Here is a 26,693-nt window from a genome sequence, read left to right on the forward strand (position 1 = left end):
GACAGGGGGAAGTCGAGGCAGTTTTAGGGGTAAACTCCGACCGAGCAAGCGACGTGCAGTTAGCAGCCGATTTCGCGCCCATTTCGCAAACCCTGTGTGCCTGTGCCACATTCTTTCCGACCAGACAAACAGACCAGACGGCAAACAAACCAAAACAAGACGGCAAGTCCGTCCGGCTCGGGGGTTGACAGCCAGGGTACCTAGGTACATACGCAGCAGGCCCCGGTTTTTTTTTTTTTTTAGATAGGGGCCCCCCTCCCCGCAGACAACTCTGACAGCTGCTACGCGACGTTGGTGATTGGGCATGTGAATTAGGTACCTAAGGTAGGTACATGTAGGTATCGATTCATTCTCCTGCTTTGCACGTTGTATTCTTGCAAGCCCGTGACCAGCTAACCGCCGTTTCTGCTAGATGCCTGATTTGCCGGCCAAATCAGCATCGTCCGTTGCTAGCATCTCTAAAGTGACCAGCCAGACGCCACGGCACGTGATCTCGTGTTCTGCCTTGGCAGGACCTGATCCACCGAGCACATGTGAGTAATTAGGTGAATTTCAACCTTGGGAATGGTGTGGTGTTTTTTTTATGTTGGTCGGAGAATAATCCGGAAGCCATGGAAACGCCATGTACCCCGTAAAACGAGTTCAACATTTTATTCGATCAAACGCGCCAAAGTCAAACGTCTTGTACGGTTTCCTGCACGACGGGATCGGGGCCGGGACCGGGACCTTTTTGAAAGATGAAAGTAATATTTTAGTTTGGAGATGTCGTCTTGACCGCTCGAGCGCCTGTTCTAAAAATAGCCATGCTGCCCCGCCGCGTCAGGCATGAGCCCTCTGTGACTTGCCCTGCGCCTCTTCTTCCAAACCCCCCCCCCCCTTCGCCGCCCCCAAACCCGAACCCAACAAAACAAAACCCACCCACGCGCCCACCCACACACACGACTGGCTAATCCCTTTGACACTTGAGCTCTAAAGCTGCAAACGCGTGTTCACGTCCACTGACTGACGCTTAATTAAGCTTCAACCAACTCCGTAATCCCTGTAAAACCCACCCAAATCACTTGATGACTGGCATTCGTCACGGATAGTGCAGATATTTACAGCCGCATTTCTCGCCTCGCCGCGTTTCCCACTGCGCATTTCGCATTTCGCATTTCGCATTTCTCATTTCTCATTTCTCATTTCATATTTCAAAATTTCACGATTCACTCGTCAAGTGCGAATGCTCTCACCTACCACCCCACCTGCCTTGAATATACATTTGCGTACCTACTGTACCATACCGCGCTCAGCAACTAGCCTGCGCCGCTTTGCAGGGTGGGCAGTTGCACCTGCGCATTCCCGCCTCGGCTGCCACGAGGACGTTGGCGCGAATACTCACTCCGTGCTTCCTTCCTCTTCCTCTTCCTCTTCCTCTTCCTCATTCTTGCGCCAACATTCCCAAAACTCCCCGTCAGCCAGCATCATGCAATGCACATATGTCTGCATGTGGTCCTCAACAATCTTCAGCCCACAGCGACACACACACTCGGGTGTTTCTGCTCCATGGTGTTCCTCCCCCCTTTGCCAATGATGACATGATGACTACGGATACAACATTCCAGTGTCAGGCACCCTAGCACACACACACGGGATGCGTCTTCCAAGTGCCGAGTTCCCCACTTACCAGGTATTCATTCTTTTTTTTTTTTTTTTTTTTTTTTTTTTTTTTTTTTTTTTTTTTTCGTCACGCATTCTCAGAAGCCCCGTCTGAGAGGCCGTGGTTGGCTTAATGTTTCGTCGGAATGCCAGGTTCACTTATGTCATGTCATGCCATGCCTGCCGTTGAAATGCAGCCTCCCTTGGAAACTGTCCAAAATGCACCCTGCTACTTGTCGTGGCAAGACCCCAGAACATGGACGCGGAATGGGGCTGTCTTGGCCGTGTAGGAAGGGCGTAAGAAATATTGGTTCTCCCCATTCTCGGCCTGCGCGTGTCGGCTGAGTGCTCAAAAACTTTCCATCCCGCAATGCACCCATGCGGTCAGACAAACGCGCCGACGTACTTCACTTCGTGCCATCAAGGAAAACCCCAAAGGGGTCGGTCAGTCAACTGTTTACGTCTCAACCGTCACGGGTGACGCGGTGCCAGCGCCAACACCGCCAGCTGCGCGCGCTTCAACAATTGCCTCGGCATCAACAGGAGAACATTGACAATTTAAGCTTCTTCCGCCCCTTCCCTTCGGGACCGGTATGTATTCAAATGTCAGACAGAAACTCCCCAACTTCCTAGCTGATGCTCAACGTGGCTTTTGAATAGTGTGGAAGTGGAAGCCACGCACATTGGGCTTGGCTCGGTGCTTACCAACTCACCAAGCAAGCCGTGGTGTGGAAATTACTCTGATTTACCACGAGCCTCGACGGCAATGGCATAAACACGTCTTCTAGAAGCATGGTCGCAGGGCTTGCTAACCGCCATCAAGGGTTTTGTTTTGCATCACACGAATGGGCACGCCCAAAGGACCGATTTGATCAATGTTAACAAGGAGGCACAGCAGCCATGAACGAAGGGGCAAGTCTCGACTCCGACTACGTTATCGCTATCAAAAGTTCCTTACTTGCCAAAACTTTTTTTCGTTTCTCAACAACGTTCATCTCCGACACGAAATAACGTCTTTCACAAGGTTGTCGGTCAGGTTGAGCGCTCGAGACTAGGCAGCGCAAAATGAGTCATAGAATAGGCAAAGCTATCCGCGTCCCGCATTCTTGGTAACGGACTGCAAGTAATCCAACAAGAATGTCCTCTCCGCAGCAGACATGGGAGCCTCCTCTGCTCGGGGCGCTTTGGAGGGCATCATCGACTGAGTGGTATTTGCGATATTTCCCGTTTCCTTCTCAAGCCGACCTGATCCCGCATTCGGGTTACCAGAAACTGGCTGTTTGCCGAAAAGAGACAAGAGCTGCTCCTTTTTCTCACGAGGGCCGTGGGAATCTCCGTCGCGGTAACCTGGACTAGGTCCATGGGTGGGTTCGGGCATAGCCCCGGTATGGCCAGGAGCAGGCTTGGCCGAGGCAAAGCCCAGTGCCGTGGCTGATGAAGCACTCTGTTGGTTGTTGTCTGCATCGTTGAATTGGTTCATACTCTGTCCTCGCTTAAGGATGCGTGGTACTTGAGACGGCTGTTTAGTACGGCCTGGGACCAGTGGGGACCCGACGGGCTTTCGATGCTGATTCTGGTACGGGATGGGTTTCCCTCCCTGACGCGTCGAGCTCAATGCCGGTCGGCCGTGATTTTCTTGAGCAGGATAAGATTCCAGAGGTACTTTTGGACCTGTCGAAGCGTCATGATGATGATGATCTAGTTGCCGTGTGCTAGCACTCTCTTCTTGCGGAGGCTGACCGGCACGTTGAGCAACGTCGCTAGGACCGGACTCTGCAATACCTTCCGAGGAATGGTGAGCCCCAGCGTTTGTTGTGTGGCGTTGGTTGAAAATATCCAAAAGGGCAGACCGATGTTGAACCCCCGCCGGATAAGTCGACGACCCGACTACCTCGGAGATAGTACTGTGTTCCATCATCTGGCGTGACGCCGAGCCACCAGCCGCCTGGCTCAGGGGGGCGGCTGACGAGCTTCGCAAGGGATCATGCGACACTTGTCCACTAGAAGATTTTCGATACGCACTTGCCATAGCGTCAAGATTGTTCAGGCTCGTCTGCGGAGAAGCGGCATCTCGCTTAAAGGCGCTGAGAAGAGCAGCAGAAGCCTCACCAAGTCTCGCGGAGCTGGGGCTGGTCAATGACTGATTCAACTGCCCAGACAAAGAGCTCTGTCTGGAAACGAAGCCGGCGGATTGAGGGCCGTGATTGCTATTGGGCTGAGGCGTTGCAGGCTGCTGAAAGGAGCCTTGCGACGCGAAAAGCGGATTGTTCCTGGAATCGACGTAATGCGGCGGCTCTAAACCGCTCTGGAACCGAGCCCGGTGCTCTGCATGGTTGACTGTGCCTGGCGGGAGGTTCCCAGGCGCACGTCCGTAATCCTGCAAGGACAAAACGGAAGGAGAGTGCTGTGGAATCTGCCGAGTACTCGGGGCTCGGGCGGTGTTGAAGTGATGTGCATGACCAGGAGGTCGTGGCATTGCCGATCCTGTCGCACGTTGAGGAGACTGTGGCGATAGCGGGGTCGGATATGTTTGTTGTGTCGTGCAATCACTGTTAGACTGAAGAATTGACAAAAGCGCGGTTCCCTTGTCTTCCTCTGGCTGGACTTGGATACCTTGAGTAGGGGGCTGCATCTTCAACAGTCGCCGCAATTCTCTCGTGGCCCCGTCGAGCGTTTCAATGGCAGGGACCTGAGATGCAGGCTCAGGACAAGTTGGCGCCCAAGTGTCGTCTTCAGTCGTCGCGATATCATCCACAACAACGGGAGGGAGCGGCGCAAGGTTTCGGGCTTCTTTGGCTGCTCTCCTGTCGTCGATTCTCCTCTGCGAAAGAATCCACTTTTTCAGAGGAACGAGAAAAGGGGCAACCATGTAGAACCTGTTGACTGCAGGCCCAGTGCTTTGTTCGCCCTGGTTCTGCACGCCCTTCTTGCGAAAGGCCGGCAGCTCGGAAAGCCTGTACCATTGGATTTTGCTGATTTCTTTGCGCGTGCGAGGCTGGAATTTAGTGTCCATGGGGATATCGCGAAAGACGTAGAGGCGGAGCTGCTGCTCTCGCATCGGAATTTCAATGTATTTGGGCTTCTTCTCATCGGGTGCGAGGCCAGCGGCACGAAGATCCAGCCCTGTCTCTTCATAAACCTCGCGAATGGCACAGTCCAAGTCATCTTCGTCTTTGTTGATTTTGCCTCGCGGAAAACTCCAGTTTGCGCCTTTTTTCCAACCTTTGACCAGGACGACAGAGTCCATCATGTGGTTGAGCATGATGGCGCCTCGTACAGGAACTCTGGTTTTGTACTGCAAGAATTCTTCGAACGCCTTGGTGTGATTCTCAACCGAGAACGAGGCAAGTAACGGGCAGTGTTGGAAAATGCGCAGGCAAAAGGTTCTCAGTGACATGGAGGGTAGGTTGGGATCCAGTGGTCTTATAAAGTCTTCGTAAAACCATTGAGCTTCCTCAACCTGGAAACATATCCGAGCCACAGACGACAGGTCCTCTTGGGGGAGGTTGATGATGAAGCGGACGCAGAGATCGTCCAGCCCTGATCCCCAAACAGTCAGCACAAACATGGTATGACTAGCATTATGAAGCCGCATATTGCGCCTGCAAGGGAGAGCTTACAATCTTCGAGCTGCATCCCATCTGCCGTCATCGTGTCTCGTTGGCTTTCAGCCACTGTAATTTCCATCAATGCGCTAGGAAACGTAGCTTGCACATGAAGACAGACTGGAGCTTTTTCGCGAACTTTTCAGGGAAATATTCAGGGTGCAGCCTTGAAGGGTTGCCGGACATGGTTGGTCTGGAGGACAGCGCGCTTCGTGTGACGGCGACAAGTCGCAATCAAGAGGACGACGAGATGGCGAGATGGCGAGATGGCGAGATGGCGGGATGGCGGGATGGCGGGATGGCGGGATGGCAGGATGGCGAGAAGATTATTATAGGGATGCCCAGGGTGCAGCCGCAATGAAAAAAGCTGCACGCGCACGCGGTGTAGACGTTCGCGGGTCGTAGTTAGAGTTATCGACGGGGTGTCTATTGGCTGTTGCCTGAAAATGCACAAGGAAAGGATATACTGGCTGGAGTATGTATGACGATGGCATCATCCGTAGTTTTATCGTTTGGCCGTTTGTGCTAAGCGGCGCCAAAAGAGCTGGTGTGGCGCTGCTCAGTGCGAGCCTCACGGCCACACAGTCAAACTCTGCTCTTTGGTCCAGGGCTATCCACACAGTACGCAGTATTCCTGAGTTCTCCACGCCTGACCTGACTGAGGGAGTCTGTGGCGGTGCTCGGCTTCTGTACTCCGTACTCCGTAGCAATCAGGGGCCGGGGTAATCAAGCCAAGGCAGGCAGGCGCTAACCAAATTACATCATGGCGTCACGAGGAGGCAACCAAACAGGAAATCCTGGGGGAAAGGTGCAGCGCCAGTCGATACCCAACGTCATAAAAAGACGGACCCTTTCCTGTCCTCGTTCCTCACAACATGACCGCCTCCTCCCATGACCTTTTTTCTTCCCTTTATAAAGCGAGACGAGCGTCCAACGATACCCCCAACGATACCCCGGAGCTGGTTGTCAGGTGGAAGTCCGACTTCCTCAATATTCCACCGTCCAGGACAGAAAAAGACATAGAAAGAATAGAAGGCAAAACAGAGACATAGAAGCAAAGATGGCGTCGATGGTTGTAAAAACCGCCGTAAAAAAGCTCCTGGGCAAGAAGCTGCAAGAAAAGTTTGGTCAAGGAGTATGTTTACAAGGCTTACACGGCTTACAGCTTCGCGGGGAAGACTTATCCTGCGCTGATCAGACAAACGGACAATCATGGTGCTAATATCCTCATCTAGGATCCTTATTATGAAAAAGTCCCGGGCGTCAAATCCAACGGGAAACCGACGGGCAAGCAAGTGAAGAAGAAGAGGGCTCTACCTCCTGGTCTGTCAGATCACGACGCCAAGGTTCTGATGAGAGTCCGAAGACGAGTACATCACCTCGACTGGTCCTTGTTCACCGTTTTTGGAGTTGGGTTTGGATGGAGCACAGTCATTGGTATTATCCCAGTGTGAGTTGGTTTCTCCCTGTCATCCCTTTACACATCTTGCAGCGTGTCATTCTTGTTTGCTGACTTGGCGACGGTAACAAGGATTGGAGATGCTATTGACGGGCTCATGTCGCTTTCCGTCTTTCGAAAGTGCTGCAAGATTGAAGGCGGTCTTCCCAACTCCGTAAAGGCGCACATGATGGTGAATGTGGCCCTTGACTTTTTGATCGGACTTGTACCCGGCGCGGAAGCCATTTTCAGGGGAAACACGCGAAATGCTCTCCTTCTCGAGAGTTTCCTGCGGGAGAGGGCTGAGCACAACGTGCACAAGCTCGATCAAGATGCTGCTCAGGGGCTGGAGCCGCGTCGCCGAGGAAGAGGCACACGGCTTCCCGAGGATGGCATCATCACTCCAGAGGAGTCGCTTGAGAGGCGACCCAACGGCCGGAAGCGTTCTGGACCACTGTAGTTTCACTAATTGCTCGGGCACACTTGAGGCAGCACATTTTCAATCGACAGCATTACCTAGTACGGACGTACTCTTTACGGCGCGTCGGATGGCCCTCTGCAGGCTATTGTATCCATGTCTATTACCGCTGCACAGGCCATCAAACCAACTTTTGATGTTTTGGGTCGCACAAGGCTCGGGAATCAAGCACTGCCCGGATTATTGGCCTTGTTTCTGTGCTTGGCAGTGCTCGGATGGGATTCCTTTCGTCGGGCTAGTCAGCCTTCCAGCCTTTGAGCCTCGTGATGGGTTGTTCCGCGACAGGTTCTACCGGCTGTTGGGGGGTTGATAAGGCTTCTGCCCCGATTCTCTGTAATTCACTGCAGACTCCATTTCTGCAAGTACCTGTGATTCTGTGCTCCGGACCAGCAAAAACTACCCGGGCAGCTGCAGCGTTGTGTGGCAATGAGCACATCCCGAGTCCGTTCATGGTTAATGAATTTGAAAAGCACCTTGACTATCCGTACGCAGTACTCCGTAGTGAGAGGCGGCTGCCATTGGCGGCAACGCCATTTGAAGTGTGAAACGCCAAGCTCCGGACTCCGTAGAGCCCGGCCCAATTAATCTTTGGGCAAGCTCGTTGGTCCGATTCTACTCCGTACTCCGCACTTTGCGATTGAAATGTGGTTGAATCTCGCCTCTCTTTGTGCATGACCGCGTAAAGCTGACAATCCTATACGCGTCGGCCTACGACAGGGTGGGTGGTTTGTACAAAAAATCCGAGGTTGGTAAGCCCCTGTAGTCTGTAAGAGGCACCTACGTACCTTAGGTACCTAGGTACATGTACCTACCTAGGAGGTAGCCAGGCATCTGGACAAGGGGGACCGAGCCACCTGGGGTTAGGGGAAGTTCAAGCCTCCAGCCAAGGAACCATGTTGGAACTGAAGGGGAAAAAAAATAAATAATAATAATAATAATAATAAAAAAGGGGAGGCATCACTATCATCACCATCATCATCACTAGTAGATTCATCCACCATCTAATTTTCTTCTCGTGTATCATGCAAAGATTTTGCAGTATTCGTAGTTCGCGGGTTCAGAACTCGTGTGCGTCGCCCCTAAGCTGGGGTACTCGATACTAACGTGCCTGCGTACTCGGTACCTAAAACACCTGGTAGCTACGACAACCCTGCTGCGCCATAAGCGGGTCCATGTCGTGCGTAGTCCGTGAATACCTCCACCTGCACTGGTGACTGGCCCAAGCAATTTGCCCTTTTTAAGTGGTTGGCCGCGTCCCTCCCCACCATGAAAACACGCCCGACGCGTCGCGCAGCACGTGATGACGCCCGTTTGCTCTGGTACAAAAAGGCACTGGCGCCACGAGCGAACTCGTGAATGCCATCTCCAACCATCGCGTCTCTTTCACATATTCGAGGCCGAGCCCAAGCAACGAAACACGTCTGTTGTGCTCTCGGTATAAATCATTGCCATACTTGCGTCTTATCTCATCACAATGGCCGTCGAAATCACCCCTTCCAAGCAGGTCAGCAGCACCGCTCTTCACTTGTCCCGTCTTTCAACGCGCAAATCTTGTACAGCCCAAGTAAGACGAAAACTGACATGTTCTGCAGGCTGCCTCGGCCTTGAACTCCTTCAAGATGGAGTCGCCCGTCAAGAAGCTGGACTTTGGCGCGTCCAACAAGGAGAACATGCTAGACGTCGCGGCTTTCCACGCCTTGGGCAAGCAAGTCGAGTCCGAGCAGAAGCCCGATACTGAAGAAACTGAGAAGGAGTCTTTGACTCCTTCTGTCGCTCCCGGCATCAAGGCCGATGAAATCGACGAGCCACTCCTGCAGGAGAACCCGCAGCGCTTTGTTCTCTTCCCCATCAAGTATCACGAGGTATGTGTAACCGCGCTGTCGGACTATTGGTGTTGTACCTTTTTACTGACCTTTGCCGCTTCTCCAATCAGATATGGCAAATGTACAAGAAGGCTGAGGCTTCTTTCTGGACAGCCGAAGAGATAGACCTGTCCAAGGATTTGCACGACTGGAATAATCGCCTGAACGACGATGAAAAGTATTTCATTTCTCACATCTTGGCATTCTTTGCTGCCTCGGATGGCATCGTCAACGAAAACCTGGTTGAGCGGTTCAGCGGCGAGGTGCAGGTTCCTGAAGCCCGTTGTTTCTACGGGTTCCAGATCATGATGGAGAATATCCATTCCGAGACGTATTCTTTATTGATCGACACGTATATCAAGGAGCACGCGCAGCGAAATTACCTCTTCAATGCCATTGAAACCAGTATGTTGGCCCACCAGCCCCCCATTTGCCAATATGAGCATCCCTCGGCGGCTAACATGTTGTCAGTTCCTTGCATCCGTAAAAAGGCCGACTGGGCCATCCGCTGGATCCAAGACAAGGAGTCTAGCTTCGCCCAACGATTGGTTGCCTTCGCCGCTGTCGAGGGCATCTTCTTCAGTGGTGCATTCGCGTCCATCTTTTGGCTCAAGAAGCGCGGCCTCATGCCCGGGCTTACCTTCTCAAACGAACTCATATCCCGTGACGAGGGTTTGCACACCGACTTTGCATGCCTGCTGCACTCTCATCTCAAGCAAAGAGCAAGCAAGCAAATCATCCAAGAAATCATCACCGATGCCGTCACCATTGAGCAAGATTTCCTGACGGAGGCTCTGCCGTGCGCTCTTCTCGGCATGAACTCCACACTGATGAAGCAATACATCGAATTCGTTGCCGACCGCCTGTTGGTTGCTCTCGGGAATGAAAAGGTGTACAAGACAGCGAATCCGTTTGATTTTATGGAGAATATCTCCCTGGGTGGCAAGACCAACTTTTTTGAGAAGCGAGTTGGTGAATACCAGAAGGCCGGTGTCATGGCCAGTACTTCCAAGAAGGTCGACGAGAGCAGTGCCGTCTCTGACGATAATGAAGTCGGCGGTGACTTTTCCTTTGACGACGACTTCTAGACTGGCCGTACGAGTATGGCTTCATATACCCCATTATTTCTTCTGATTTCTTGTGCTATTGGGGGGGGGGGGGAATACATTGCAGCTGGCTGCCATGGTTTGTGTGTGTGTGTGTGTTTTCTCTCTTTTTCCTTTTTTTTTTTTTTTGCCCTCTTTTTTGGAAGACCGCATCGCTGGATGCGCTGGTTTTGATGATGGCCTCGGCGTGCTTAGGGGCTCGATTTCCTGGTTACTTGGTAAGAAGGTTAATGGCGTCGGAACTTGGCGGGGCGTTGGGGCATTTTCGGAAATGTATTTTTATCACTGTTTATATTTCCTTTTGTCATTCTCTAACATGATGAGGCGATGGATCACAGTCGTCCAAAAGTAGACAGGGGACACATGTCGGTAAAGAAATGAGATAACGTACTGCACCGCGTCATCAAGAATCGGGTCCAGGAAGAGGGATGCCTGCTTTTCAACACTGGACTTGTTGCTGTGCCCGCCGTCACCCGATGCTCTGTGTCCCGTGTTTGCATTCAACATGCGGCGCGTGGCATCTGTCCCGGCTGGGAAACTCTGCAGGTGACCAAATTCTTCCTCTCACTTTTCTTCCATTAAAGTCTCCGCAAACAGTGAGCTGCGCCCCCTGCAAAAGCAGCCCTGGCTTTGTTCACTTTGTTCACTCAATTCACTTCCTGCCTTTCTTCTTCTTCTTCCCAGCCGGGTGCTGTGACGGCTGTGCCTGCAGCGCCGGCGTGGCAGCTCCGCCGGCGTGGTTACCTCCGTCACCATCCTCGGCTGCACCGGCCGGAGCATCGGGCATCTTGCTGTCCAGCCGATCGACCGGCGGCATGGCCGCCATGTTGCGACCCAGCTGGCCCAGGGACGACTGCATGAGCCAGGTCACTTCGGCGGCCTTTGTGGTGCGGTACTTGAGGGTCACGCCGGTGGCTGTATCGTAGGTTGTGAAGACGAGGCTGCCGCGGGGCGGCTTCGGCGCCTCGACGTCGCTGGTCGAGCCTGCCCTGGCTTTGCGCGACTTGACTTGTTCGATGGAGTATCTCGTGGTTATGCGGGTCTGAACCCCGTCGATTCAGCTTTTCTGGAAAGGCTATGGCGCGGAGAAATAAAATAAAAATAAAAATAAAAATAAAATGTGACAAAGGGGGGTCGAAATGACAGACGAAACAAAACAAAAAAAACAAAAAAAAAACCAAAACAAACAAGCTGCGAACGGGGGTTTCCGACAAGATGGTGGTGGTAGATGGTGGTGGTGGTGGTGATACTTACTGTGGATGGGCTGGCCTCGAGGAGGAGGGTTGACTTTTCGAGCCATTCTTGGCTTGACTTGAAGTGCGGCATTGGGGGGGGGGCTGGCGTGGCAATTACCGAGGCGATGCTTCGAGACTGGATGGCGAGACGACGGGCTTGATCTTGTTTTGACGGGTGAGAGAGCTTCTGCCTGGTATCTTGGTCTGGACTGGTGCACTCTGGACACTCACTACATGTATGCTCGATCGAAAATGATGGGACTTTTGGTGGGGCAGGACGCACAAAGTCGACGGGCCTGCGAGCCTCGCCGACTACCCTGTAGCACACACATATCCACGATTGAACCCGTCCATTCCATGGAATTCCTCCCCGTCAACCAAGAGCTCTTCACGCTCCCTGTTTTATTATTTGATTTATAGTACATATACAATGGCGATTGCCTTTTGGGGTTTGCCGGCCCTAGCGACCAAGGGCTGACATGGAGCGTATTTTTTTACAGGCATTTTGGACCGTCGAGTCGTTTAACCCCCGAGCAGATGAATATACCAGCTTACAGACCAGCAAGCTCCCCCCCCCCCCACCCCAACCGCAAAACACCCTCACAGTGACTAGCCATGAGGATCGGGGAGCCAAAAGAGCAAGTCCTGGTCTGCAGTGGCAAAAAAGTTGAACCGAGGATTGAAGGCCACGACAGCCGTTTCTCTCCTATCATGCAGCGTCGACATAGGTTCCAGCACTTTACCTTTGGGTATCGAGGACAGCGAGTCCCACACAAAGATGTCCTGCCTGGATCCGCTGATGATGAATCGACCATCAGGCGCAAAGCAGCAATCTCCACTGCTGTCCAGATTGCGAGGGTCCGTTGCTGCGTTTCCGTTGTCGCAGGGAGGCGTTTCCCCCGGCGCCTGCCGCCTAGTTCCACCGGTTGGTCGGTGGAGGTACGCCTTGAGGTTCCCTTCAAAGGCATCCAACAAGAAGTGGCCCTGGCCCTTGGTGCCGACAAGCAGTGACTTGCCGTCGTTGGAAAATTCCAGCTTCGTCCAACCCTTGACCAGGTGCTGCTGGTCTACCTTGTAGCATTGTTCAAGAATATCGACCGTCGAGAACGGCGCCCTGTCGTAGTTACGAACGTCGTAGAGCAGAACACTGCCGCTGCTGGGGCATGCGATGGCAAACACCATCCCCGAGGGATCGTAGGCAGCAAGGGACGGCGATCGGAGGAACAGCTGTCCCTGTCCGTTCTTGGACTGAGTATCCCATAGTCGAACCGTATTGTCCTGTGAGCAAGAGATGAAGGTATCAGAGCCGGGATGGACCGCAATATCAGTCACGTTACTTTCGTGCCCTTCGAAGTACCGTATAAAGGAGTTGTCGTGGGTGGCAAGATATCGTATGGCATCTAGGAGAAGCAGGACGAAAAAGAATAAAAAAAAAAAAAAGAAAAAGAAAAACTTAGAGACGAGCCGCGCCAAGGGACCGAGGAGGACAGGAGTGGAAGAGAGGGCGGCGACCTTACTGTTTTGTTTTGTAGATGCATATATGATGCTCGAGTTGGTGTGCGTAAACTTTGCCAACTTGACCCCATACTTTTTACTGAGGAGACTCTTGTCATGACGGCCATCCCTGACGTTGTAAATCTGGATTGTCTCGTCGCTCGCCGATGTCATGAGGAGTTCGCCTTCATCGTCGTAATCGATAGAGAGAACATGCGGAGTCGGTCGGCCTTCCCTCAGGTCTTGACGTCGAAGCAGCTGTCACCGCATCCCGATCAGATTTACACGTCATTGCTATGCCGTTGACCGCAGACCCGACCGAGGAGCAGCGGGGGGGTCGGAAGGAGCGGACGAACCTTGACAGGTCTGAAGCTGCTTATCACATCTTTCAAGTGGGAGACGGGTGGCGCGCTGTCCAAGGACCTTTGAATCTTCAATGACTGCCCGAGCGCGAGGCTGGAGGGGCCTGTCGAACGATCCAGGTCCATGGGCGTGGAGGACATGACGTACCGCGAAGCGGCGGGCGGCGGGCGGCGGGCGGCGGCCTGAATCTTGCGGGAGAAGCAAGGAGCCAGTCTGGCTGCCTTGCGCAGCTCCTGGCTATATGCCCAGATGGGGTGACGGTCGATGGTAGTCAAGGAAAGGGGCCGTGGCTGTTCCAGCAGCAACCGAGCCGCAGATGGGTGATGAAATGCGCAAGACGGGGTCGAAATTCAATGGTGATCAATGACGGCGCAACAAATGCCTGGATTCTGGAATAAGGGCTGGGCAGCCTGGGTGGAACCCGTCAAGGTTGCGGCTTGAGACGGCTCACTGTGCGGAGTGCTGGAACCTTAGGTTCCTACCTGGGTAGTACCTAACCAACCTGAGGTACCTTACCTACCTACCTTAGGATACCTAGGTAGGTAGGTAGGTTAGGTATCTGGTAGTCGCTACTGACTGCCAGATATCTTATATACCTAAGGTACCTAAGATACCTCTAGGCTTCTTGCACCTGTGGCCATCGCCTAACCGTCGCTCGCTTGGGCTACCGACGGTCCCGCCTAGACTGTGACCCAGGGTGGATTCTGCAGCATCAACTTTCTTCCCGCGGCCGACGTCGGCAAAGGAAATTAAGTCTGCAGCATCGACCTTGGAAGCATTATTTCGCTCTGCTTCGTTTCTTGCCCATTGATTGACCCCAATTCCGCCGATACCTCACGAACACGTCGTCGTTCCCCGAAATACAGCCCCCGACCGACCCCATTGGCCAAAAATTCCTCCTCTCTGCCTGATGCCGCGTTCCCGACTGCGTCCACGCGAGTGAGCTCATTAGCAAGGGCAAACCAGCCCTTCTTGTCCTGAAGACTGGGCATTTCCGTCGCAGGGCCCAACCAAAAAGCGCCTTCCATCGCGCCTTTCTTCCCAGCAAGAGGGCAAGTTTTTGTGGACGTCACGTCTATTTTATACCCCTTGGGTCATTCGCCTGGGCAGCTCGCCATCGTAACTGTCTGCCACTTGCAGCTCCGGTGGCCACGCCTCATGGTGCCTTGATCCCTCCGTCGTCCATCAACAATCTGGGGACCAATGTCCACGACACTTGGGTATGCTGCTCCGGATGGAATCGTCGTGCGAGATTTCCCGGCCATCCCACCCCTCGCACGTTGGATCACGCTGGATCACGCTGGATCACGCTGCATCATGCTTTGAGCTGACGTTTGTATCGCCACCAGGGCCTTCATCGCCGGCGGCATCGCGGCCTGCGGTGCTGTGACTGCGACCCATCCCTTCGAAACTGTCAAGATTCGGTGAGTTGCCTCTGCGACGGCTCAACTTGTTACCGTCTACAGCTAGACAACTTTACCCTTTGATCTGACCCCCTTTTCTTTTTTTTTTTTTTTGTGTCTTCTCTTGGTTGCCACAGAATGCAATTGCAAGGAGAACTTCAGTTAAAGGGCCACCAACCTCACTATTACCGCGGTCCTATTCATGGCGTCGGCGTCATTGTGAAAAACGAAGGCATCCGGGGCATCTATCGCGGACTGGGAACAGCGTACATCTACCAGATACTCCTCAACGGTTGTCGGTTGGGCTTCTATGATCCGATGCGCAAAGCTCTTGCCACGTTATTCCTGAGGAACGAAAAGGCGCAAAATCTCGGCATCAACATGTTTTGTGGCGCCTTCTCCGGCGTCCTGGGCGCTGCTGCTGGCAGCCCTTTTTTCCTTGTCAAAACTCGCCTGCAGAGTTATTCCCCTTTCCTACCAGTTGGCACGCAGCATCGGTACCGCAATGCCTTGGACGGCTTGTCGCAAATCTACCGCGGCGAGTGTGTGCGAGGTCTTTACCGTGGGATTGGTGCCGCCATGATTCGAACCGGCTTTGGTAGCTCTGTCCAGCTGCCGACATACTTTTTCGCCAAGAGAAGGTTGATGCGACACGCAGGCATGGAGGAAGGGCCTGCCTTGCATCTTAGCAGCAGCGCGGTCAGTGGCTTCGTCGTCTGCTGCTTCATGCACCCACCAGGTAAAGCGAAGCACCTTCAGTCCTGGAAAAAGTTCCTGCACGTAAATGACGACGACACCTTTGCTGATGCACAAGTGCCTTGTTAGACACCATCATGTCGCGTCTGTACAACCAAAATGGCAACCTGTACAAGGGTGTTTTTGACTGCCTAGGAAAGACGATTCGAACCGAAGGTTTTTTCGCCATCTACAAGGGTTTCCTGCCTCATCTGGCTCGAATCTTACCGCACACAATCCTGACCCTTTCACTGGCTGAGCAGACCAACAAGCTGATGAGAAGCTTTGAGAGACGATTGCTCCCAATGGTTCATGGAACGTAACCACCCGTCCGACCCTTTTCTTTTGTAGAATCTCAACCGGTTGATATAGAGTTTCTCTGCAGAGATGCGTGGCGATAGACATGCTGTTCTTTGATGACATCTTGGAGTGGTGTTTCTGGTGTTTCTTCGGTTCTCATATAGACAGCGGCGTATTTGAAGGTGTGCCATTTTGAAGTTCCCCAAGGGGGGCCGGCCGGGGCTATAAGAAATCAAAAGCACGAGGAAGCGTTCAAAAGAAGCGAAGCCTCCTCTTTTTCTTTTTTTCTTTTTTTCTTTTTTTTTTTCCCCCCTCCTTGTTCACCCAGGCAAAAACTTTTACGGTTGCATATTGAATCATGGCCCCGAATTTGTCATTTCCCCGCCAAGGTGACGTAAATGGGATGTGCTGTGGTCTTTTTTCGTTTAGCCTATCCACTGGCAGTACGTTTGCAACCATAACATAGCCCAGCAGGTTGGTTGTGGTCGAGAGCACCGAGACCGTCATCGCCCAGCTCTCCGGCCCAAAGTGCATCTCCTCGCTCATCCAACGCCATTCCGCACATGTGACAGAAGCCTTGCCCAGCCCCTCTGTCCAACTTGCCCGTCGTACGTACTACATTGGCCACGATTCCGGAGTACGGTGCTTCGACATCATCAAAGTACCGGCCTACCACTTCTGCTATGCTCAAATCTTTGTGAGACACGACTCTCCCAGCAGAGGATTCGGGTTCCGGCACCAGCTCCTTCAATGATGGCACGAGATTGATATAGGTCGTAAGCTCGTTCTTGAACACTTCTCTCAGGGGGTAGTATATGGGCATCTGGGCTTCAGTGAGGCCCTCGGTATGAGAGGATGAGGTGGCCGAGCCATGTGTGCGGACTGCGTAGAGCCCGTCATTTACCAGGGAAGAAACGGCATAGCCGCGGCCGTTTGCGACTTCTGTCAGAGTAAGGGCGGCCAGGGCCGTTGTAGTGTGGCCAAACAGGACGGCGGTGTAAGACCTCTCGAACGCCACATGCAAGAGGAGGTGCCGTACGAAGAGCCGGAGTACATCTACCCTCGAGGACACGGAAGGAAGCTTTTCAAAGAACCTCCTCAGCCGTTCCACAGGGTCGCTTATGCTCGGATCATGCAGAGCCACGCTAGAGAGCGACGACCAATCTATTGTCTTGACGGTCCAGATTCGACTCAGATGGAGACACTCAAACGAGACGTTGGGAAACCGTTGTCGATGCCTGGACAGCAATCTCCGTGCGGGGGTGTCACTCTCGTCAGGTGTATGCGACAAGTCTGCGTCGATATGGACGGCCAGTGGCTCAAACGCGGGCGAAGATTTCTTGGATGAGTGGAATCTGGCGCTCCTGTCGAGGATTTGCATCATGGCAGTAGACGACGGTCCAAAGGACAGCCCGGCCAAGTACCTCCGGGGCCCTGGTCTCCCAGGCGTCCTGGTGTCCCGGGCTATGGCGCCCAGCCGACGTCCTCCCTTGGTTTCAACGTAGTCGACGAAGCAATCGCTGCGGGGGTGGAGGAGGGGGGGGGAGGATTTTGTTAGGAGGAGGTCGGCCTCTGTGTGTTTGTGTCCTTGGCACTCAAAAGAGAAGAAGGCGAATGACGGGCGACGAGGGAGGCCAGCTTGCGCAGGCTGGGGGCGACATACCGGCACGTTGGATCATTCCGCAAGTCGTACGGAGCGTCGATGTTTTTGCAACGCCGACACTGGTTTCGCGAAGCCATGATGCGAGACGGGACGGGGCCAAGAGAGGTGATGATGGTCTTGATGGGCTGGCGTATTCCCAAAGTAAACGAGACGAGACGTGTAAGAAGCGAGCGCAGTGGCCATGCCCCAGAGGCCAGAAGTTTTTGGATGATCCGGCTTGACAACTGCGCCACGGAAGAGAAAAAAAAAAAAAAACGGAAGTTTGGGGCGATATTTGATTGTTCTTGGAAACCATCCACACGGACAAGGCCGACGTTTGACGTTACTTGGGTACTTGGCAGCCATCAAAAACCATAGTAGCCTTGACTGGACCCACTTTGGGTTTGTCGCTATATATACCTTATATTCTTTCCTTTAGAGCGTGTCGCCTTGTCGACTTGATGTTTTTGTCCTTTTACTTGGGGACGAATATTTTTTTTTCTTTTTATATATTACATACCTAGGTAGGTATAAAAGTGTGTTTAGATTTTTGAGCGTGATTTGACATATAAAGTCTTGCAAGGCTACGCCAAGACGAGACAGTAAATGGTTAATTTGGAGACAAACGGTAAAAAGTGGGGGTGCAGCAGTGCTCGCCGGCTTCGTACCTCGTGCAGGTAGCCTGGGTAGGTGCCTGCCCGGTTGCCAGTGCTTGGCAAGTGCCCTGAAACCCGCGCTTTCCCCCCCGGCCTCGCGCCCCCCCCCCCTCCCCCCCCGGCCGCTCCGCCCGGCAACCTTTGGAAATCAATAGCTAGTTGACCAGTGCTGTAAAGCTCAAGCTCAAGCTCAAGCTCCAGCTCCAGCCCCAGCTCCAGCTACCAGGCCTGGTTTACTCCGCAGTTATTGTCTGGACCTTTGTGGATGACATCAAATCGCAGCAGCCAGCCAGACTAGCGGAACCATTCATGTTTGTATCCTCTGTGTGAGAATCACCAACTCGCAGGCTGCAACATTGTTCCTGGCTTGGAGAACCCCCCCGTCTTACGTTCCGACTGCTCCGTCCTGGGCCTCTCAACCATGAGATGGTACCGTGCAGCCCCTAAGTTCTGCAACATTCCATCGCTTCTCACAAGGTTCAATCATCATCACCCGTACGGTGTACTATGCTGACCGTCTTGTGTCTTGCCCTCTGGTGATTTCCAGTCTCGACCCTTCGCTCGGCAGTCCTCCCTTACGGATCAAGTTGTTGACGAGACTTTCCCACCACTGAACTACCCTTGACTCAATCAATCACGATTCACCACACCATCTGTCCGTCATCGACCTTTCCCTCCGAATCCGCTGCACTACCCCTTCCGAAATAATACCTTCGCAACCATCATCTCTCGTACTACCGCCAGAGGCCGTTTGGAAACTTGGAAAACGCTCTGATCGTTCATGGCAAACTAGCCCGCATTGACGTCGAGTCGCCTATTGCCGGCCCTGATGCTGATACGGATACATGTTTGACAGGGAAAGACGGCTTCTCCCTCAACACGTCCACCAGGCCGCCATGACAACCCCGAAGGCTGTTGGTGTTACCCCACGGAAAGGCAGCAGTGTCATTGCCGAGGATGGCGGCCAAGTCACTGCAGCCTCACTGTCAAGGGGCCGGCCAGACTACGGTCCCCTGGTAAATGTCAATCAGAATGGGTGCTTCGAATCTGACCGCGTCATAAAGAGCGGCTACCTCGAAAAGCGCACGAGGACAAAGGTTGGTGCACCGTACTGGACTCATTCCTCGATACACCTACCGCCTGTTTCGTGTGTTTAAACTCGCCCAAAACCGGCTCTGACGCATGTGAGGTAGAACTGGAAGGCTGTATACCTAGTCCTTCGCCCCAACACTCTGTCCATGTACAAGAACGAAAAGGAGACCAAGCTACGACACCAGCTGTATCTTTCCGATTTGACGGCAGTGGCATTTCTCAAAGATCCAAAGCAAAAGCGCCACAACGTCTTTGGCCTTTTCTCTCCCTCTCGCAATTTCCACCTTCAAGCTCGAACCAAGCCGGACGCGCAAGAGTGGGTCGATTTGATCCGAAAGGAGGCGAGAATCGAAGAAGAGGAAGAAGAGATGTTCCTGGCGAGCCCCAAGGCGCGAAGCGTGTCACCAAGAGAAATGGTGTCCAATGTAACGACTGGCTCCCATGCGACCGGCTCCTCTGATGGCCCGTACGTAGAAGGCGTTTTATCGAGCTCCCCGGAAGCATACTGTCCCCCAGAATCCAATTTTACTACGAGTGAGGCCGGGCGGCGGAAATCTAGCATGATGGATTCCTCGGGCATGTCCGGCACCGAACTGGTATCACAATCGGATTGGTCAGACACTGAGCCGCAAAGACCTAAAGGTGCAGCACCATTCGAGAGATCCTCCACTCCCCCCCTCCCCCCCCAACCACTGTCCCCTCTCGCCAACATAATGGAACTTTTTGTGCATCACGCAACTAACAGATGACGATGTAGTCGCTGCAAAACGCTCTGGTAGCCAGCTCAGCATTATCAACGCCGCACTCCAAAGCGGCAATGGTGTGCCTGTAGAGCCAGACCCTGATAGAGTAATATGGCAGGGTTGGCTCTGGCTATTGCGAAGCAAAAGAGGCGTGAAGCAATGGAAAGATATGTGGGCGGTGCTACGACCCCGTAACCTCATCCTCTACAAGGATGAATCAGAATATACAGCACAGTGGATCGTCGAGCTGTCTGCCGTTGTGGACGTTGTGGATACCGACCCGGTCAGCAAGAGCAAAGAGAATTGCTTGCAAGTCATAACAGAAGAAAAGAGCTATCGATTTTGTGCGCATGACGAGGAATCCATCGTGCAGTTTATCGGCGCGTTCAAGAGCCTACTCGCCAAGCGACGAGGACTCGAAGCGCGAGCAGCCGCCACCTCATCGTGAAGACGTTGGGAACTCCAGTCCACGGTTTCGTCAGAAAAGGGGTCGGGGGATTTGGTGCCTTATGAGATACGACAACTGCTGCACTTTTGACGATTTTTGACAAAACTCTTACGATTTTGGATTTCGGTTCCAGGAGCCGACTGGCTACTTGATGTTGGTATATTGAATCTATATGCTCATCCTAATCATATATTTGAGGATTCAAAGTCGTCGATCACCGGCTTGTTTACAGAAAGCAGACGGACCCAGCCTCAAAGAAAGAAGGAAGGAGAGGAAAGGAAATCAAAAGAAGGGAACCAAAAGTTTCAAGTGCCTCTTGCCTCTTGCATCGGCCACATTAACTTGAGCAACTGGGTTCGGGAACCTCGGGGGCATATAGTTTCATTGTCTTGGCGCCCATCCTGGCAAGCCGTGATCTGTGAAAGGCCGAATCTGGTCGTTTCTCTGTGGTGCTTCTTGAGCAGAACAAAGATGACGGCTCCCAAGGTTCTGTCCAAATACGGCGGGGAGGGGGGGGGGGGACGCAGCGCAACTAGCGGACCTCAGGTTCGTCTCTACGACCGCCTACCTCGTTTCTCGTTTCCTCTGTATAAAGGTTAACGATTTCCGACTGGGCATATCGGACCCTTGTTTTGAACCATCTCGTACCGTAGAGGAAGGGAGATGACGTATCAGCCAACGGTCGCGACCACGGTACATGCGGCTGGACTACGGCTGTGCGGGCGGAATTGGGCGAGTGCCAACTCCAAAAGCCGTCGACAGGTTACTACTGCTCGAAGCCTGGGCGATGCGGGCACGAGCATAGAGCGTGCCAGCAGCAGGGCATGATGCTGCGAGGGCGATTTGGTCCAAACGCGTCTTCCTTGACCGTCTAGATACCTGGTTACTTGCTTGACATGGCAGGGAGACCTGCGCTAGGCATCGAAACAGACCCCCGGCCATTGCTGCATTTCCACCCGACCACCAGTTGACGACGTGAGAACACACAAATTCCGACAGATCCCGACAAATCCGCGCCGCAAGCCCGTCACATCACCGTACCAGACCGTACCGCAACTAGTCAATCCACGCCAGGCAGCAGAGCCGACGACAAACATTTCTGATGGCTCCATAGCATTTGGGCCGACTGTGTTTCCATATAGATCTGCATCCTTTCCCTTTCTTTCTACCTGCCCGTTCTTGTCGGGATACGTCATGTGTTGTCAAAATCCTGTCCCAAGTTTAAAGGCCGGTATTTCGACTAAATCGACAAAAGGAAAAGGCAAAAAAAAGAAAAAAAGCCGCCTAAGCCTCATCAGACTTGTCGAAATAATAGTTGGCGTCGTAATCGCCGTGTTCCATCGGGTCAAATGTGTTGTCTCGGTCATTCATGAGGTCATCAAACGTGTCGCCTCCCATGCCGTCGTTGTCAAGACTAAAGTCAAAGTCCATGCCGTCGGTTTGTCCACCCCCAGTGAAAGCGTGAGCAGGCTCAGGGCGATGCAGCTCCTTTTGCTTTCGTCCCTGGGCACTTGCTTGTGCCTCTGTCAAGGTATCCGCCCGCGCGGTTGGCGGAACGGCCGGCGGGTCTGTGGCCGTGCTTTGTTGGGCTTTGGTAGTTGTCGAGGAGCCTCTCTGCATGCCGACGTTGGCGGCGCCGTACGCGACGACCTCGAGCGGGGCCTCGCCGGGGCCTGAAGGTGCGACAGCGACAGCGCCAGCGCCGGGCTGGGTCTGGTTATCGCTTCCTGGGGCCAGCGAGAACTCCATGTCGGTGAAATTGAGGTCCGAATTGGCCGTGACCGGGCCATCGTTGCCGCCGGTGAGAGCAGGCTGCTTTTCCTCCATCCTTGGGTCAGCCGCGGACGCAGGTGCCGCAGGCGTCAACGGCTTTCCGTTTGGCTGAACCGTGCTTGAAGTCCCGCCTTCTGGTCTGGTGTCTGCGGCTCGTGATGGTGGAGTCTCCTCCTTGATAATGACGGCTGACGAGGTAGACTCGGGCATTCCCATATCAGGAAAGGGGGCGATGGGCTTGCTAGCCACGGCGGAGGTCTCCATTGTTTCTCTCTTGAGCGAAGCTTGCGGGGATGAATCCAGCTCGATGGTCACGGGAGAGTTGGGTTGGGCCTGTACGGGATGCGGCTGGGAGATGTGCGACTGTTGGCAAGCATGCTTATGTATCCTAAGCTGATCCATGTCGCGAAGAAGGACCGACTTGGCACGGATCTGGAGAAGAGACAGGACATTAGCACAGGGTCATGGGAAAGGCAAGCATGCGCAGACTCACAATGCCATTTTCAAGGTTGTCAAGAGCGGAATGGAAGTCTTTGATGGTATCTGGTAACTTGGCTTGTGGTGGAGACGGAGGCAGGTTGCCCTGACCATCTCGTCGCGAGGCACGCAGAGCCTTGCCGGTGTGAACAAGCTGGACATGGGTGCCGAAACATTAGCACATAAACGCTGGTTTGTGACCCGGGGCAAATCAATGCCTGCGGGGTGCGTGACAACCGAGACTTGAGGCTTTGGGTCGGCCGAGATGCAGAGCACACGTACCACGTCGTTGACAAGCAACTGGAGTGCGTCCAGAGGATCCCTTGCTTTCGGTGACGAGGCCATGATACAGGTTGTCGCTATACCGGCTGGTGCTTTGGCTGGTGCTTTGGCTGGTGCTTTGGCTGGTGCTTTGGCTCGACCCGCTCGACCCCAGTGAGGCGTCTGTCTGGAAGGCTGCCCGCCGCGAAGGAGGCCGTGCTCAATAATGCCGTAGAGAGCAAAAAAAGGCAAAAAAAAAAGGAAAAGAAGAATAATGACGTTCTTCGTTGGTAGTAGTAGCAGTAGTGGTGGTGGTGGTGGTGGTGGTGGTGGTGGTGGTGGACGCTAAGCTCGAGACTGCGTGTCGAAACACTTGATGGGCGGCGGAAATGGTTAAAAGAAGTTCAACTTGCACGTTTGGCCGATTGTAAGCCGGGAAATCGCCTGGGCTGAAAGTGGGGGCGGCCGGAGGGAGAAGAGGCCAGTCGTAAGCATTGACACCCCAAAGTATAAAAAAGAACTGGGAGGGTCGGAGGTTAATTGGAATCTGTGAATAAAGAAACCGGAACAACAAGGGGGGGAAATGATGCCAATATCTGATGCGATGGGCAAGCTAAATTTAATTCCTGGTACGGATTGCCTAAGCTGACATTGCGTTCCTTTGTGAAGAACTGGGGGGGTATGATACTTCTTTTTTTTTTCGTGACTGGTGGTTTGCCGTGTGCATGCATGTATCCGTGACTTGAGCACAATAGAGTTCTCCTCTGAAAGAACATTGAAGCCTTGCCTGCCATATTTTGCTTGGAACGGTCATGAGGCCGCGAGACGAGCGCGTATAATACCAGGCTATCATTACATGGAAGTGCAAAATAAAAAATAAAAATTCCAATTTCTAGAGCGTATGGCAGAACTTTGTATTATTCCACTGTCAGTTTTGTAATTGTTATTATAGCCCTGTCGCGCGACTCACCCAGGCTTGCTGCGAGTCCGAGACTTGAACCAGAGCGCTTGAGATTACCGTGCGCGTCAAGTGCCTTGGGTGCCTTAGGGGGTAGGAGGTTGTGTGTTTACATGCAGGTACCTTAGGTAGGAGGTAGATACATACATACCTACCTACCTAAGGTACCTACGCCTAAGCCTTTAGTCTCTTCTCGGTACTCCGTACATGTAGCTGAGTTGACGCGATTGTGGCCTGACGGGCTCAGAGGCCCCAGGGGCCCAGAGGGAAGAGCCTGCCGCCCACCGCCCACCGCCCACTTCTGCGGGCCAAGGTCCCCTGATTAACCTCCACACAACTCCTTCGCTCCGCAAGCTTTCTCCATTGCCTTGTTCCCCAAGACTGGTGGGCAAGACAAAAAAAAAATTAAAAATAAAAAATCAAACCGCCTTTCATTCAGCCACAAACCAAGAACGTCTTCATACTGGCGATTTTTGCGTTCTTGCTCTTTGGCCTCTCGCGTTTTTCATTCCTTCCGTCACATGGTTCACGCAATTTGAAGCCCAGTCTGTCTCCCCCATCATCGTTATCCCTATCGTGTTCCTCTCTCAATAGTTTCGCTCCAAGAGTCCAAAACTCCCTGATTGGATTCCGCGTCTTCCTACCCTTCGAAACTCCTGGGCCGTCCAACCCAACCCCCCCCTCCCCCCCCCTTTTTTTTCCACCTTTTTTCTTTTCTTTTCTTTTCTTTTCATTTTCATTTTCATTTTCATTTTCTTTTCCTTTTCCTTTTTTTTTTTTTTTTTTTTTTTTTTTTTTTTTTTTTGCGACGATCCTTCTGCTGCACACGACGCGAAACGATACCTCCGCGGCTCCTCGCCACGAAATATTCCGCCGATACCTGAGGTCAACGTCTCTTGTGTTCGCATTCCTCCGTCTCTGGCAATTTCCATCGAAAGCAATCCATCAGTAACCGACGTCTGCACTGCGTTCCCAGTTGCCCAAAGGAATCAAACATCGTCCTAATCAAAGCATTGCAACAATGGCCGACCCTGCTGCTGCCGTCGCGTCAACTCAGCTGCCTTCTCAGGCACCAGCCGGTAACGGAAACCCAGGCCAAAACGGCCAGGGAAACTCGTCTCACTTGCCACCACCTCCGCTACACATCCCGCAGAATACGAATCCCATTCCTACTGCCATCACATCTCCCCTCGCTGGCGGTGACAATGCCGGGATGATGTCACCGGGTGGTTCAAATAGTTTTCGACGAGCAGCTCCCGAGCCTAACAAGCGGGCACTGTACGTTGGCGGCCTGGATCAACGTGTCACTGAGGACGTGCTTCGCCAGATCTTCGAGACTACCGGCCACGTACAAAACGTCAAAATTATACCCGACAAAAACGTGCGTTTTGCCTCGTGAGAAAGCTCCTCAGTCTCGGCGTGAAAGGAGAAGGGGAAATAAAATAAAATAAAATAAAATAAATAAAAAAAAGACCCCTCAAGCTAACGAGAAACCACCTGCAGGCCAAAGGATTCAACTATGGATTCATCGAGTATGACGACCCTGGTGCTGCTGAGCGTGCGATGCAGACACTAAACGGGCGCCGAGTTCATCAGTCTGTAAGATTGTCAACCCTTGCTGGGAATCTCCCTTGAATATCACATCACATCACGCCTTGCCGCGTTAGCTTACATCTTTTGACTCTTAGGAGATCCGGGTCAACTGGGCCTATCAGTCAAACACTACTAGCAAGGAAGACACGTCCAGCCATTTCCACATTTTCGTCGGCGACCTGTCCAACGAAGTCAACGATGAGATTCTAACCCAAGCGTTTTCTGCCTTTGGCACTGTATCCGAGGCCCGCGTCATGTGGGATATGAAGACCGGGCGAACTCGAGGATACGGTTTCGTGGCCTATCGAGATAGATCGGATGCAGAAAAGGCGCTGAGCTCCATGGATGGCGAATGGCTCGGATCGCGGGCCATTCGATGCAACTGGGCAAATCAAAAGGGGCAACCTTCCATCGCCCAACAACAAGCGATGCAGGCTATGGGCATGACGCCAACGACGCCTTTTGGACACCATCAATTCCCAGCTCACGGCGTGGCCAGTTATGATGTCATCCTCAACCAGACCCCGAACTGGCAGACGACTTGCTATGTCGGCAACTTGACGCCCTATACCACGCCAACCGACATTGTGCCCCTTTTCCAGAACTTTGGCTTCGTAGTCGAGTCACGTTTCCAAGCTGATAGAGGTTTCGCCTTCATCAAGATGGACACGCACGAGAACGCTGCCATGGCCATCTGTCAGATGAACGGCTACAACGTCAATGGCCGACCGCTCAAATGCAGCGTAAGTTGGACGACGATCCCGTTCCATAGCTGCCTCGGCATGGATTGACGATTACTGACCCCAAGTCGACGTAGTGGGGCAAAGACAAGGCCTCTAACGCTCAAGGAAACTTCGATAATGCCCAGCCTTACAGCCCCCAAGGCTCTCAGACACCCGGTTTCCCAGCAACACCCACATACTATCCCCAATATGGCGGTGAGTTTGATGAGGCGCGGAACCCCCCCTTCCCCCACGTACAGAACCCTTCGTAAGCTGACCTTGCTTCTCGCCTGTCCGTCAGCCCAGTATGGTGGCCAACCTGGCAACTTCGCCGGGCCTCAGGGCGGATCGCCCGCAGGCTACGGCGGCTCCCCCATGGGATACAGTAGCCCTCAGAACACGGGTAGTTTTGGCCGAGGCCAACAAGGCCCCAACGGCCAGTGGAACCAACCTACCCCTGGTCAGAACTTTAACAACAACGGGTTTGGTGGCTATCAGTCTTGAACACGGATAAATTGTCAGCATGAGACTCATGGCTGTTGGATGCACACGGGCCGGAGGAAGGGGGCGCTGTCCTGGGCGAAAATGGACATATGATGGGAATGGAAAAAAAAAAAAAAAAAAAAAAAAAAAAGCCCCAGCAAACCAAACCAAACCAAAAAAGCATGTGT

The 26,693-nt window shown here is 53.1% G+C and overlaps 11 protein-coding genes across 11 annotated transcripts; 6 read left to right on the forward strand and 5 right to left on the reverse strand.

Moving 5' to 3' along the window:
* Window positions 1-2,016: 2,016 nt before the first annotated feature.
* On the forward strand, window positions 2,017-2,382 carry UV8b_06385 (uncharacterized protein; the record flags this gene model as incomplete). The annotated part of the gene is made up of 2 exons (XM_043143882.1): window positions 2,017-2,229; window positions 2,299-2,382. 2 exons carry the CDS (start codon window positions 2,017-2,019, stop codon window positions 2,380-2,382), a joined length of 297 nt encoding a protein of 98 aa, XP_042999817.1.
* A 343-nt stretch (window positions 2,383-2,725) lies between these two features.
* On the reverse strand, window positions 2,726-5,325 carry UV8b_06386 (uncharacterized protein; the record flags this gene model as incomplete). Its single annotated transcript, XM_043143883.1, has 2 exons — window positions 2,726-5,178; window positions 5,259-5,325. The coding sequence occupies 2 exons, from the start codon at window positions 5,323-5,325 to the stop codon at window positions 2,726-2,728; spliced, it is 2,520 nt and encodes an 839-aa protein (XP_042999818.1).
* A 978-nt stretch (window positions 5,326-6,303) lies between these two features.
* On the forward strand, window positions 6,304-7,141 carry UV8b_06387 (uncharacterized protein; the record flags this gene model as incomplete). The annotated part of the gene is made up of 3 exons (XM_043143884.1): window positions 6,304-6,378; window positions 6,479-6,693; window positions 6,775-7,141. The coding sequence occupies 3 exons, from the start codon at window positions 6,304-6,306 to the stop codon at window positions 7,139-7,141; spliced, it is 657 nt and encodes a 218-aa protein (XP_042999819.1).
* A 1,492-nt stretch (window positions 7,142-8,633) lies between these two features.
* UV8b_06388 (uncharacterized protein) lies at window positions 8,634-10,109 on the forward strand (the record flags this gene model as incomplete). The annotated part of the gene is made up of 4 exons (XM_043143885.1): window positions 8,634-8,663; window positions 8,752-9,021; window positions 9,093-9,426; window positions 9,493-10,109. 4 exons carry the CDS (start codon window positions 8,634-8,636, stop codon window positions 10,107-10,109), a joined length of 1,251 nt encoding a protein of 416 aa, XP_042999820.1.
* Window positions 10,110-10,779: 670 nt separating this feature from the next.
* On the reverse strand, window positions 10,780-11,453 carry UV8b_06389 (uncharacterized protein; the record flags this gene model as incomplete). The annotated part of the gene is made up of 2 exons (XM_043143886.1): window positions 10,780-11,169; window positions 11,382-11,453. The coding sequence occupies 2 exons, from the start codon at window positions 11,451-11,453 to the stop codon at window positions 10,780-10,782; spliced, it is 462 nt and encodes a 153-aa protein (XP_042999821.1).
* Window positions 11,454-11,971: 518 nt separating this feature from the next.
* Window positions 11,972-13,359, reverse strand: UV8b_06390 (uncharacterized protein; the record flags this gene model as incomplete). The annotated part of the gene is made up of 3 exons (XM_043143887.1): window positions 11,972-12,762; window positions 12,880-13,114; window positions 13,213-13,359. 3 exons carry the CDS (start codon window positions 13,357-13,359, stop codon window positions 11,972-11,974), a joined length of 1,173 nt encoding a protein of 390 aa, XP_042999822.1.
* A 1,063-nt stretch (window positions 13,360-14,422) lies between these two features.
* UV8b_06391 (uncharacterized protein) lies at window positions 14,423-15,680 on the forward strand (the record flags this gene model as incomplete). The annotated part of the gene is made up of 4 exons (XM_043143888.1): window positions 14,423-14,439; window positions 14,569-14,643; window positions 14,760-15,361; window positions 15,448-15,680. The coding sequence occupies 4 exons, from the start codon at window positions 14,423-14,425 to the stop codon at window positions 15,678-15,680; spliced, it is 927 nt and encodes a 308-aa protein (XP_042999823.1).
* A 407-nt stretch (window positions 15,681-16,087) lies between these two features.
* UV8b_06392 (uncharacterized protein) lies at window positions 16,088-17,397 on the reverse strand (the record flags this gene model as incomplete). Its single annotated transcript, XM_043143889.1, has 2 exons — window positions 16,088-17,177; window positions 17,321-17,397. The coding sequence occupies 2 exons, from the start codon at window positions 17,395-17,397 to the stop codon at window positions 16,088-16,090; spliced, it is 1,167 nt and encodes a 388-aa protein (XP_042999824.1).
* Window positions 17,398-18,851: 1,454 nt separating this feature from the next.
* On the forward strand, window positions 18,852-20,238 carry UV8b_06393 (uncharacterized protein; the record flags this gene model as incomplete). The annotated part of the gene is made up of 3 exons (XM_043143890.1): window positions 18,852-19,052; window positions 19,149-19,689; window positions 19,805-20,238. 3 exons carry the CDS (start codon window positions 18,852-18,854, stop codon window positions 20,236-20,238), a joined length of 1,176 nt encoding a protein of 391 aa, XP_042999825.1.
* A 1,284-nt stretch (window positions 20,239-21,522) lies between these two features.
* On the reverse strand, window positions 21,523-22,833 carry UV8b_06394 (uncharacterized protein; the record flags this gene model as incomplete). The annotated part of the gene is made up of 3 exons (XM_043143891.1): window positions 21,523-22,443; window positions 22,505-22,642; window positions 22,771-22,833. The coding sequence occupies 3 exons, from the start codon at window positions 22,831-22,833 to the stop codon at window positions 21,523-21,525; spliced, it is 1,122 nt and encodes a 373-aa protein (XP_042999826.1).
* Window positions 22,834-24,728: 1,895 nt separating this feature from the next.
* UV8b_06395 (uncharacterized protein) lies at window positions 24,729-26,526 on the forward strand (the record flags this gene model as incomplete). Its single annotated transcript, XM_043143892.1, has 5 exons — window positions 24,729-25,088; window positions 25,211-25,306; window positions 25,396-26,043; window positions 26,118-26,238; window positions 26,324-26,526. The coding sequence occupies 5 exons, from the start codon at window positions 24,729-24,731 to the stop codon at window positions 26,524-26,526; spliced, it is 1,428 nt and encodes a 475-aa protein (XP_042999827.1).
* Window positions 26,527-26,693: the final 167 nt, after the last annotated feature.

Source organism: Ustilaginoidea virens, chromosome 5 (assembly GCF_000687475.1).
Source record: "Ustilaginoidea virens chromosome 5, complete sequence".
Taxonomy (NCBI): Eukaryota; Fungi; Ascomycota; class Sordariomycetes; order Hypocreales; family Clavicipitaceae; genus Ustilaginoidea; species Ustilaginoidea virens.